This window comes from Pteropus medius, unplaced genomic scaffold (genome assembly GCF_902729225.1).
Source record: "Pteropus medius unplaced genomic scaffold, Ma_sr-lr_union100, whole genome shotgun sequence".
NCBI classification, from domain to species: domain Eukaryota; kingdom Metazoa; phylum Chordata; class Mammalia; order Chiroptera; family Pteropodidae; genus Pteropus; species Pteropus medius.
In genome coordinates this window covers 1,241,488-1,255,079 of record NW_024345599.1, presented here as the reverse complement: position 1 = coordinate 1,255,079, position 13,592 = coordinate 1,241,488, and the positions used below count along the sequence as shown (strand labels likewise).

The following is a 13,592-nucleotide window of genomic DNA, read 5'->3' as shown; positions in this document are numbered from 1 at the left end:
AAATTCTAAACTGAGAAATAATCTAATATCAGCCATTTATAAGTCAGTTTGAATTTGAATAAATGCATTCCTTCTTCCCAAAGACTGCTTGAAAGTTGAACCATAATTGTAAAATTAAATGCCTGGTCCTCTGTTAAAGGAATCATAGACAGCAACAAACAGATGAGAGGCTTTGGATAGTGGGGTAGTACAAAGTGAGTATTTTACTGACTGAATCTCTGAAATAATATTCGCACTTTCAATTTTTGGAGTACTTACTATGTGCCGGGAGGTACACTAAGTACTTTACCTGGATTACCTCACAACCACCCCGATAAGTAATTTATTTGTTTACTCCCATTTGGCAGATAATAATATTGAGTAATAAATAAGGAATTTGCTAAGGTCAATAACTATGAAGTGGCAAAGCTTAGTGTGGTACTTTAATTTGTCTTATTCCAAAATCTGTACTCTTAATCACTATGATGCTATGCTTGCCTTTGGATTTACAGGCTGACTAGTGATGCCAATCTTGAGGAGAATGGAGTAAGGCAGTAGCAGTTGTACTGACTCAATAGGACTTGCTCATATTAGTTGGAACCTGAATTGATGGGACACTGTCTGTCTGGAAGACTTATGATGATTAAAATTCTCGGGCTGACCTATGAGGATTAGATAGATAGTACATATTAAAGTAAGTCTGGATTATGCCCCTCATGTTCCTGCCAAACTTAGTTTCAATCACAGATGTTTATATCTTAATTCATTCATCTATTAACTCATCACTCTAACTTTCTGTAACTTTCTCAATCAGCTAAGATTCTAACTTTGAGTCTCAGCTTAAATGGTTGTCACTCCTCTGTTACCTTTTTAGAATTCTATGCTTGTCTCCCTCTCAGGGTTGCTGCAAGGAATAAATTATATACTATAATATGAACTCCCTATCACAATGATTTAGAGGACTTTTCAGGATTTTAAACATTCTATACTGACGACAGTGAAAACTTAAGATTCTAAAGGAGCTCTCAGTAATGCTGCAAATAGAAAATTGGGTTCTGCGCCTACTTTTCTGATCTAGGTATTTTAATCTCTACAGGATCCTAGATTATTAATATTAGGCTTCGAGAAGAAGTTCCACTTTTCTAAATCAAATAAAACAATGTCTAACTTTGCAAATCTCATTTAATAGACAGCCGATTCCTCATCTAAAGACTCTGTTCTCTAGGATCATGTAAGTCATTTATTTTAGGTAATGTTTATTTAGGACAAATGAGAGAGAAATGAGGCAATTAAAGGTGCCCTAGATGGATAAACAAAAGCACAGGATGAAGATATGGGTCCTTCATGCTTTGAACACTTATGTCACAATGCTCTCACACTTACTTCTGGGTGTGGAAACTATCATAGAAAGAGTGGGATGGGAAACTACAGCACCAAAGAATACTGCTCTATCATATCCATTTGTTTGAATGTTAAATGGGTCCATTTGATAACCTATCTTTTTGAACTAAACAACTCAAATATAGAAGACTTCACCTTTACCAACAGTACAATGCTCACTCCTTGGGTGATTATCTTGCAGAAAGGAAGCAAAACACACCTCTAATCCCCTCAGGCAATCAAGAGGAATTTAGTCCAAAGCAAAAGTTAGACAGGCAGTCTGGCAGACAGGACTTAAGCCTAGGAATGGGCACCTTCAGACTATCAACATTGAAATGTTGATAGAAACATCTGCCGCCTACTTCAGTACCACCAGAATCTGGAGAGCATTGTAAATTATACCAACTGCAGAAGCAACTTCTTCTGGCATTTTAATTACCGGAACATTACAGATTAATCACACAAACTTTACTTAAATGACAAATCAGTCATTTTCCTTCATAAGGGGAAATACCGCACTAATGGGAATCTTAAAGTGGATTGTGTTTCTTTTGAAAATTGTATTTTAAACTAAAGATCCAAAGCAAATAGTTTTATGGGCCTCTAATTAGCGTCACAAAGGAAACACCAAAAGGTTAATAAGAGGTGGTTAGTTTGTAACGATGGTTTCCTGGTGCCAGCTCCAGCAGCTCAGTCTGTTTGCAACTCTTTAGTTGCATAGATTGATTAGAAGCTGAATTCAGGAGTGCTCAGTTGCTGTGTTAGCAGGCTAGTATGATTCCATACACCTACCCTATAGCTAACTAGGGTCTAACAGTAAGGTAATGTTTTCTGCCATAAAAGAAAGAAGGCTTTCTTTGCCTTCAACTTCAGTTGACATCAATTATAAATCCGAAAGTGTTGGAGAAGCTCCGAGAGGCATAATGGAAACTTCTAATTTGACAGTTGGCTCAAAGGTCTGGCTCCAGGTCTTTAAAATCCAGTTTATGCGTAAACACTGTATTTCTGAATTCTCATTTTGCCACTAAGCAAAATCATCCAGTGTAAGAAAAAACAAACTTAATAGGGTACTTACGGATAATCACTCAACTTCTAAAATGTATAGTTTCGTGGGTAGTGAGTGGGTCAAGCAAAAGAATTTGTACTTTATGCTTCACTCTGGACTTTGCCATCATTTGTGTTCTGACATTAATAGTCTTTGAACACTTGGTGCATCAGTTTTTCTTCCAGAAAAAAAAAATAGAACAGACATTTATATGAAGCATGTCTCTGAAATAAAGTGGTTCCTTGAATTAAAAGGACAAAATTTTCTAGCTAGTGATGATAATAACAATAGTTCCACACGTTTAAAATAGTTCCTGTTTGCATATGAATGATGGTTCAGCTTCTGCAACTGACTTGCTCTGGTTTATTAACAGTGGGCAAACTGACTCTTACAAGCTAGAGGCGTATTTTTTTCCAATAAGCTGGTGTTTAAATTAAATTAAAATCAAAGCCATTCTTTTGGTTCACCTCCCAGATTAGAGCAACTGACAACCTCATTAATGATTAAAAACAGCAGGTGGTGATGCCTTGGAACAGTTTGACCAGTTTAAATATATTGGAACTTATTACGTTCCTCTTTTTTTCTCTTCTCCATGTATTAAAAGGAAAAGATTCTATTGTTCATACAGGTTCAAAATGCCGTTACAGGGAGGGAAGAAAGCAAGTTGTCAAACATCTATTTTTATCCAAGTGAAGAATAGAAGGAAGAGAATATATGAGCTTAGAGGTGGAGAAAATGACCACACATAAACTGGAAAATATATTTCTGGCACTGGATTTGGATTTGCAAACTTATGGCTGGGAAGCTGCCTTGCTGCAATTAACTAAGGGCATCAAGCTTCTGCAGGTGATTACAATAATGTTTCTTTACAAATGCCTATTTAAAAGGGAAGAAATATAATAGGTTATGTTTATTTTAAAGCAATTTCACTCCTGCATGACTTGAGTCTAGGTACTGAATCATGAATTAGAAAGAACCTAAGGCTAAGCTAACTGGGGTAAGGGAAGATGAACATGTTTTTAAGGTTCTAACTTCTGCCAAATTGACAATATTCCTGTTACACTAAAGCAGGAAACTAAAGTGTCTTATTTGGCATTAAAGTGGATATTACTAAGGTTAAAAGAGCTAAGAATAAGACGATGTCATCTATTATTTCAGATTTAAAGCTTACGAGTTTGTAGTCTATATTCTTGTGAAGAATAATGGAGTAGAAGTACTATTTCTGATTACCAGGAACTCAAAAAACAAAGGGTCTCTCATGAGGCCACCTCAATGAGACAAAACTTTGAATGAATTCAGCTATGAAGGGTTCATTTTCTGATAAATTCCTCTGGTGCCTTCTGGATTCAGGATCTTTTAATTCACCTCTGCTACACACCATCTCACATAATCCTCTAACTACACAGTAGATCTTTTGACCTGCTCGTTCTGAAGTCCAGTGTTCACCATTAAACCTAAAATCCCACAATACCTTTCTGCCTTTGTCACCTGCACACAAATGTCCAGCCCCAAAGCATTTACTCCAAAACAACTCTAGAGACTGGTATCTCATTGATAATATTTTAAATCTAAGCCATGGGGGAACTGCCTTATATTCTCTATACATGGCAAAATAATTGGTCTATAAAGCTTCATTTTGCCCAGTTATAAAAGAATCTGTTTTGTCTACCCACTTTGAGCTGTGTGTAAGCCTCTAAAAAGCAACCTTTCCGATGGCTTTAAAGGCCAGCTTAGTTATATGTGGAATCTAAAGAACAAAATAAACAAACAAACAAAACAGAAACAGACTCATAGATTTAGAGAACAAACTGATGGTTGCCAGATGGGAGGGGGATTGGGAGGATGAGTGAAAAATGTGAAGGGATTAAGAAGTAGAAATTGGTAGTTACAAAACAGTCACAGGGATGTAAAGTACAGCATAGGGAATATAGTCGATAATATTGTAATAACTGTGTATACTTCCAGATGGGTATTAGACAAATCGGGCGTGGGGATCACTTCATAAATTATATAAATGTCTAACTACTATGCTATACACCTAAAACTAATATAAAATAATATTGAATGTCAACTGTAATTGGAAAAAAAAAAAAGGCCAGTTCAAAGCTTTTTCAATCTGGTGCTTGGTGATTTTTCCATGGCTGAAGTTTTATTAGGGGTAAGCCTTGTAGGAAGAGAAATTGAGACTTTCATATCAAAAAGCCATATTTCCAAAGTGAATGTGTCAAATTAGCTTTCTTTAGCCCGAAGAGAACAGACAATGAGGCATTTTGTCCAAAAATACTTGAGGCAAAGACCTGACCCTGAATATCAAAAAGCATCTATGGTAAGAGAGGAAAGCCATATCACAAGTATTTTGCTCTCAAAATAAAGCTATAACACAAGATTTTGGTGTTCCTGAAATTGCTTTTTAAATTATGACTAGACTTAATTCCCCATATTTATTTCATAATAAGAGGGTTAAAGGGAGAATGAACAGGAAAAACTACTTCCTAAATATTTAAGTGGCAAGCTTAGATTCATGTTTTCCCATTCTGATAGTTTATTTATGGTTCTTAACCATCTTACGATAGGGTAGAAATTATGTTAAATAGATGGAGAGACCCAAAGAATATAATTGTCTCAATAATTCAATGGACTTTTTGGGTATGCAAAACAACCCATATGATCTAGCACTATAAAACAACCCAATTTGCTTCTCTTCTGTTATCCTATTGGCAGTGTCCCTGCTTATCATGGCCTACAGAACTTGCTCTATCATGAAGTAATTGGAAAACATTCACCTAGCAAATCACTCAAATAGAGCATAATTTTATCTAGCATACTACATCTGAGCCTGGCTTCTACTATTCCTCCAAAGGAATCCCATTACGCCAAAGTGTCCTTTGAAATGCATTTTGCTTTCCAGCTCAAATAATCTTAATTAATTTCTTCACTGATCCTATGCAGTCTATTCCATACTGGACCATTTATGCTATTGGGCCATAAACTCCTAGAGGATGAAATTCTTAATTGTTCAGTGTGCTCTCTTTATATTGCCTCCATCCCCCAATGCTTTCCAAGTGCTTAGAAATTTAGAAATTTTTTAGTGTCAACCAGTCAGGAAAGCCCCTGGCATTTATTCTTCTGACAAATAATGAATCTCTTACCACAGGTAATTACTAATAATAAATTTTAAAATAGATATTGAATATGAGACAACTAAAAATTTCAAGTGGGTCAGGAAAACATTTTTATTGGTTCTATTTCAAACCAGATGAACAGAACTGTCCTAAAAAATTTTCTCTGTTTAAAGGGTCCATGACAAAATAATGCTAGCAAACAACTACTAACAGCATGGATGTTTCCATTAGTTAAGAATGACTTTTTATTCTAGCAACTGTTTTGCCAGTAAAATGCAGATAATGCTTTGGAAGGAGTCCAATTATCTGGTTCAGCAATGTAGTCAAAATAAACAAAAGCACCCACCTGTCACCTCTCTTCCTACCTGCCCAGTCATTGCTGAGACTGAGAATGGATAGAGTTCCTGGACATCAGAGGAAAAGGGAGACTAGGCATTGAGTACCATTGAGTGACTCTAGACCAACAAGGTAACTGGGCATGTCAGAGATTAAACTTACCATCTTATGGTGACATGAACTAAAAGTGAGCAGGAAGTTCAACCTCAGAGCACAAAGATTTAAAAAGAAAATGTTTATCATTGTGGCATTGTTCAAATGAGAACATCAAGGAAGGATCTTTCATGATACTCTTATTAAAAATAAGATCTCGATTATAAATTTTATTGTTTCCCTGGCTATATTAAAACAATAGTAATTAGGTTTTTAATAGTCCTGAGCTATGTTCTTATAATATCTAAAATCTGAAAGAATTATTCATTTCATCATGAACTGACCTTAGTCACCTCTGTAAACCCCAGATAAGCAAAGCTAAAACAATAACATCACAGTCAGTAATAGCAGTAGTTGACATATTCAATTCCCTGAGCCAGACACATAGTAGGCACTCAAAAATATTGCTGAACAAATGAATGATATTTATCTGTGCATGGATTGTTCCTGCCTGGCATTAGACTATTGTATACCTGAGGCAAGATGAGAAAAAAAAAAAGCTGAAGTCACACACACACACACACACACACACACACTGCACACACACACAAACACACACACATATACACTGTATACACATACATTCCTGTGTTCAAGTAATTAAACATTTCACCTAGTATATTTGCAAGAGACTAAAGGCATTTTAAGATTCTATATGAGCAAAACCAGGGTAGAAATAACCACATGAATTGCAAAACAGTATGTCTACCCTCAAAGATGCTAATTTGAGTCCAGGGGGATCTAATCAACCTCTTTGTTGAAGTAAAGATAAAACTTTTTGACAGCAAATGCTATTCTGATAAAATAGAATTTTCAATTACTCTATGAACATCTGGTCCATGCTACCATTTCTGGAGCCCAGCAGCACACCGCTTTGCAATTTCACAAACTCTTCTCCATTGAAAACTCCCTATTTTGCCAAGAGACTAATTGAAATGAGTGTTTGGAAATGTAGTAAGATGAAGCATGAGTCAGGGAGATAGGTAAAAGGATAAGGAAGAGATGTTCAGTCACTGAATTATAATTTCATTAAAAGGCTAGAAGAAATAAAATTACATATTGTTGGTACAGTGGTGAAAATGTAAACATCTTAATACACCTGTGGTCGAAATTAGAATATGCATAGTATGCAGTCTACAGAACATTTTCATGTCTAATTTGTAACAGCAGTTGCATTAGGTACAGATCGAGTTCTTCAAATCCATGTTTTACACAACAAACATGTTAAATAATATTCAGGTGATGAAACTAGCAAATAAACAAGATTAGTAAAATGCAGAAGAACCTACACTTCCAGAAATAAAGCAATCATATCACATTTGGGTGCATTTGGATGTGAAAGGCAGATAAGTGTTATTGCAAATTTCTGTGTGTTGCTTCCATTTGATATCAATTAGCATGGGAGGAAAACCAATTCAGTGTTGCAGTGAACTCCAATTTAGGTGCATATTAGAGCAATTAGAGTTATCTTTTCAGCTGATGAATTTATAATCAATAATTCAAATCATAAAGTAAGAGAGATTGAGTGTGACTTGAAACAAATTAGTTGGGCTGGGGACTAGTATGTACAGTTCTAGGACATGATCTCTATAAGCCCCAATTTCATACCAATACTACATATTTGAGCAAACATAACGGGAATATCCACATCTTCACAAATAGTCATGAAAAGAAGTACAGAAGAGACAGAAGCCCATTAACCCTAGCACTACTCAACCCAGAAATAACCCTGATAGGAAGAGATTCAAGCTCCATGATACCCTCAGTTGTACAGCAAACCCATGAACTTCTGGCACATCTGACCACCCTACTTGTCAATTTCTCTTCTTAGAGACCGTTTGCAGCAATTTCGTGAGACAAAATTCTTGTCCCTGCCAGAGGTGGTAAATAATCCAAATAACTCAAATTCAGGGAAGGAAGGCATTGGTTAAAGGATTTGAGTATGACTCCCACGCTCAGCACCAAATCACCTCAGAAACCAAACCAGCTGGTAAAATCTGCTGAGTGACAACACATATTTGTTCTCAAGGAACTCTGAGAGCTACAGAGAGATAACATTCCAAAAAATGTCACATGCCAATAGAAAGTATGGGATAAGGAATTTTCTTTTTTTATTAAAAATTATTGGTTTGACATTGGTTAATAAAATCAAGTAAGTTTCAAGTGTACAATCCAACAGTATGTCATATATATATGGCATTTTCCATCACCTTTTCTGGGAACAAGAGCTACAGTACTGGGGACAAATTGAGACTTATTAATTTAAGGAAACTGCAGATGATAAATCATTTTGTAATTCAGTCACCTGGCAACCAGAAAATTTAGCTCAGCCAATTCATCAGCTTACTGACCTGGTTTTAGGCATACAGAGTAATACCAGGATATATAATAATCCAGAAAGCAGAGATTCTTGTCATTCCTTCCTATCTCCACCTGCACCCAGATCACAGATGTGTTTGGTTGGGGCAATAAAAAGCAATCAAAACACAATCTAGAGTCAAGTGGCTAAACCTCTAATTTTTGCCCTTGGAATACAAATGCCTTCCAGACATTCTCCTTACTTGGTTGAAAACAGTAATTCTGTGTTCTCATCTCTAGAAATATTCTCAGAGAAGAGTTACTGAAAATTAAGGAATGTAAGCCTTTACTCTGAGAATCATGAAGCACCCTTGACATTCATGATGAGTAAAGTTACATTCAGCTAAAGTTGTAAGACCAAAGCCCAAAGAAACTTTTGGCACAGGCCCCAAATGCCTCAGAAAGGGAGAGCAAATATAGTTTGTACCTTTTCCTCAAACACTGGAAACACAATATTAGCTCATTGAACAACTTGTTTCTGCTCAAGAAAAAAATTAACAGATGCATAAAATTATCTTTATTTTGAGAACTCTAAGACTCCCCATCAATTGTGTCCACATATGTGCAAAGAAAAATTCTGTGCTAATATCCAAATTAGAAACATCACAGAGAGAGCTACAGACATAAAATCCAAGGTGAACCAAACTTCGCAAAGCAAAGGTGTAAGGTACACTCTATTGGGTATCTTTGGCCCAACTTTGGAGTGCTTCCAACAGAATCAGAATAAATATCATCAGGATCAGAGTTATTCTGACAAGATCATTGTAACCCATGCTCTTCTCCAAAGACATCCACTCAAACTTCAAGAATAGTTCAGCTCTGGAACCCCCAGGCTTTCAGGGCACTTGGGTTTGAGATGACCATGACAGTACCAATGAACTGAAGAGACCTTGAATTGTTTTTTTTTTTTTTCCTCTAGGAAACTTTGAGACTTTCAGTGGCAGTCAGAGTCCAGAGAAGATTTCATTTTTCCTCCATAGCTTACTAAATTGGTAGTCCTCAAAAGGATTACATATCATATTGTCGCCTCAAGAGGACTACATATCATATTGTTGCCTCAAAAGGCAACAATATCATATTGCCCTAGAATAAATCTAACTAGAACTATTCTAGTTAGAATAGTTACAAGATCAGACATTTTCAGTAAATTAACTCAGTGCTTGCCTTTCAACAACTGTGTCTTAGGATCAAAGGAAAAACTTTCAATTGTTGAAATTATTGCTGTTGTTTGAGGTAGCTAAAATCAACCCGAATGACTTGGTGAAACAATCTAGGTGGCTAGCCTAGAGTTGATTTGGGATACAATAATTAAGTATCATTATGGAAAGCTCAGAAGTACTACAATATCCTAAGGAAGAGTCTGAGATGTAAGCAATACCTGAATTCTCTTTGTACCTGAATGTTAATAATTCGACGAAATTGAAAAGGACAAACCCAAGGGTTGATTTAAGGTTCAGCCACTGCTAGAATAATGGAAACAATGAAGATACATACATGTAAATCGAATATTGAAAAAAATATATATATGAAAGTGCCAAAATGGAACAGCAAAAAATTTGTGTGTGTATGTAATTATCATCTTATATGTAGGAGAGTCTTGGAATAATGCCACACAGTTGCTTTAGAATACTCTCATTATTATACAATCTATAAAATTTATAAATATGATATATCCTATTTGTAAAGAACATTCCGTCAGAAAAACTAGCTGCAGTCCACTGATACTGTTTTCCTAGAGAAATTTGACAAGAAATTAAAACAGATGCTGTTCTAGCAAGGCATAAAGTGAGAATCAATTATGACTATTTCTTTTCATAAAGTCATTTCATTTTAGAAAGCATCTAACTAAAACCCTTTCTGATAAAAATAAAATAGCGTTTCTTTAAGACACAAGAACAGTAAATGATACATATCAGTCTGTGTCCTGTGACACATTGCTAACCCTCTGATAATTAAGTAGTCTTTTTTTCCATCTTAGTCTTAGTAGGGTTGCCCAGAAAGTATATTATCTCTGCGGATATTACCACTCACCAATTAGGGAAGGCAGCAGTGCACAATCAGTAATGACCTCTCTGTATTATAGACTTTGACACTTCAGTCTACTGGGGAGGGCATGGATCAGACAATTTAATAAAATGTACAGTAACTAATTTTTTCCATGGAAACATTTTGTTTTGTGGATTGTGCATTTTTTTTCTTTTGGATTCATTTACAAGACCAAAACAAAAGCATTTAGTGCTGTTGACAGTGAAATGAAACAGCTGAAGACCAGCACATAATCACCATATTTTGTTTTCTCATTTTTAAGTGTTTTAGCAGTGAGGCTTCCAGTTGAGCTTGTGTTTGGCTTCTCTCAAGACATAGCCAAGCATTCTGAAACTTCACTGAGCCTAAACACTCAGCTGAATTCATAGTTCTTAATTGAAAAAGACAGGCTGTTCACTTATCATGTTTGCATCAGTAAAACACCGAAAATGACATTTGTGCCCAAGTACATCTGAACATTCTGCCTTAGCTGAACTCTGCTGTTTTTATACCCTCTTATGTATAACACAGTTTTAAATAGCTCCTCCCGATAAATAGACTCTTCTTCATACATGAGGATGCTACTCCTGACATGTACTTTGAAGTATGCACAGAATGTTATACTGAGTCTGTCATTTTTTCTCACGCTGGTCTCGCCTATGACCAATGGCATGCATTTGTGTGGTGACTAGAGATTTGGCATAGCAGCCCCATAAACACAGAAGGAAGTCTGGTACTTTCTCTTCTTAGTAAAAAGTATACAATCTGTGGTCAGAGAAAAGAGTCTCTCTGAGTGAAGTTAACCAGCCTGATGTGAAAATAAAATCCACTATTTTGGTTTCATTAGTGCTGTGTTCTATGCAACTCGATTGTTCAGTCGAATTCATGTACTAAAGCAAAAGGAGGCATTTATTCCTGGTGAGAAAGCATTTGCTCATTTCCTATGTGCTCAGTGCAGTTATTATTGAAGAGAATGTATGCAATAGATATGTAGCCAGCTTTTAAAATGCCTGAACGTTATGCAATCCTGGGGTATCCACCCAGGGAGGATAAAAAAGAATCTGGACATCTCAAAACCCTGTAGAAGCTGCTGAAGCATGAGCACAGGACACATCTTGACAACATACTCAGTACAGTAAAGTAGTACAGTGTACCTATGAACATTCTTGTTTCTTTGGAATCTATGGTTGTAACTTACATCCAACCAGTCCTTACCATGATCAGGCATCTGAGATCCCATAGAGGTCACACTGGTGTTCAGCACATCATTGACAGCAGTATCACAATAGAGGCTCCGCTGGATGTCATGCTCACTGTCAGTCTGGTCACTCTCCTCATGTCCGCTATCCTTCAGGCTGTTGCCCTCTAAGTCCTTGAAGGTGGAGCTGCTGGATTAAAGAAGAATGGCAATTTATAACTGTGATAGACATGATTTTTAAAATCTTTCAGAGCCAGGATGATGTCAGCTCTGTGGTGAGGCCAACCATGACTTAATTGTCCAACAGCATAGAAGGAAGAGAAATTTCTGTTTAAAGATAATGGAACTTAACATGCAGGGAGGTTCCCTTTCTTAGATGCTGATGCAGCTAATACTTGCATTCACTTATCTTCAATGCATTACTACAGGCACGGCAGACGAAGCCACAAATCTGAAACAACCACCTGCAAAGAATATAATCATTTCAGAAGGTTTTTTCTCTTATATAATCAAAGTAAAATAATAATAGTTAATATTTACTGAGATATTACCATGCACAAGACACTGTCCTAAGTGCTAACCATGAATTAACTTTTTAATCATCACAACTCTATAAGAGAAAGGTATATTAACAGATATGTAAGAGAAAATATATTAGTAGATATTCTCACTTACAGATTAAAAAAAAACAGAGACACATCGAGGTTAAATAACTTGCACAATGTCACACAGCCTGCAAAAATATAGCAGAACCACGATCAAACCCAGGCACTCTAGCTCCAGAGCCCGGACCCTTAACCACTATGTATACTGCCTCTCCAAAGATGTCTACTAATCAACTATAAAAACTAAAGTGGCAGTAATTGAGGTAATGCAATTAAAATCAAAAGGATTATCAGGATCAGAGAACTCAGGTCAGTTTTAATTGATAAAGACAGAAGGACAGATCCAAAGAAAAAATGGAGAGGTGGGAGGTGAGAAGGGAGAGCCTTGGTGCACGGAAGATAGGACAACAGGGAGAAAAAGTGGGCTCTAATAAAACCATGGGTATAATTATCCTAAGAGCATGAAAACTTTTAGTTCAAGAGTTTGTGGGTAAATTTTTCTTGCACTTGTTAAATCAATCCACCATACAATGCACTAAGCATACTATCCAAAAACCCCACACCATTTCTCAAGAACTAGATAATAATACATAAGATATATCCATAGAGGCCCCATCTGCTATTTCTAATACTTCGTATGTCCTGACAGAATCTGCAGCTGTGCTACACCATGAACCATAAATTATGCATCTGAAACACCTAGTGAATGGTGAATCCATTCCCTAGTCAGTGAGGAAGCAGCAAAGGCATATTCAAGAAAATGTGGTGCTGTCTCAACAAGGAAAAGTGGCACGCTTGTGAATTAGGACAAGTCTCAGCAGACCTACTTTATCTCTAAAAAGGGAGCCCTGTGGAGATGACACTGAAAATTCACTTGATCTGCTCAATCTTGAACATCCACAAGCCTGGATCTCTGAGGCTATTATACAAACACTCAGTACATATGATGAATAGCTATACCATGGACACAATGGATTCATTGTCATTCTCCAAACTTGGTCAAAAGGAATAACAACAGATTTTTAACATATGACCAACCTAGATGTAGAATGCTCGCTGCCCTGAATATGAAAGAAAAAATCAAAGGGGCAGTAACTGGAAAGACATAATTATAAGAAAATGAAGTATAGGAGTGAATGATTGACCTGTTTGCTAATTATTTTTAGAAAGGATAACTGAGTATCAACTGTATCAAAACTAATATCACTCAACAGGGCGACTTGTTCAGCTCCTCCAAGTTATGTCATGCAGCTACTCAGCCCTGTGGACCCACCAGGATGAAGTTCTATTAAAAAACAAATCATCCTATAACTCTTATGGTCAAGAAGACCAACTGGAAACACACTCTTTAAAGGTGGTCACCATTTCTTGCTTTATGGCACAGATTTTGG

General features: G+C 36.4%; 1 protein-coding gene across 1 annotated transcript in view; it reads right to left on the bottom strand.

Moving 5' to 3' along the window:
• Positions 1-4,097: 4,097 nt before the first annotated feature.
• The window catches only part of PCDH19 (protocadherin 19), a 69,491-nt gene continuing 59,996 nt past the window's right edge, over positions 4,098-13,592 (bottom strand). The window contains exons 4-5 of the mRNA XM_039874030.1: positions 11,597-11,783; positions 4,098-4,151 (exon numbers count right to left, since the gene is read on the bottom strand). Coding sequence (XP_039729964.1) covers positions 4,098-4,151; positions 11,597-11,783 — 241 coding nt within the window. The remainder of the gene's footprint in view (positions 4,152-11,596; positions 11,784-13,592) is intronic.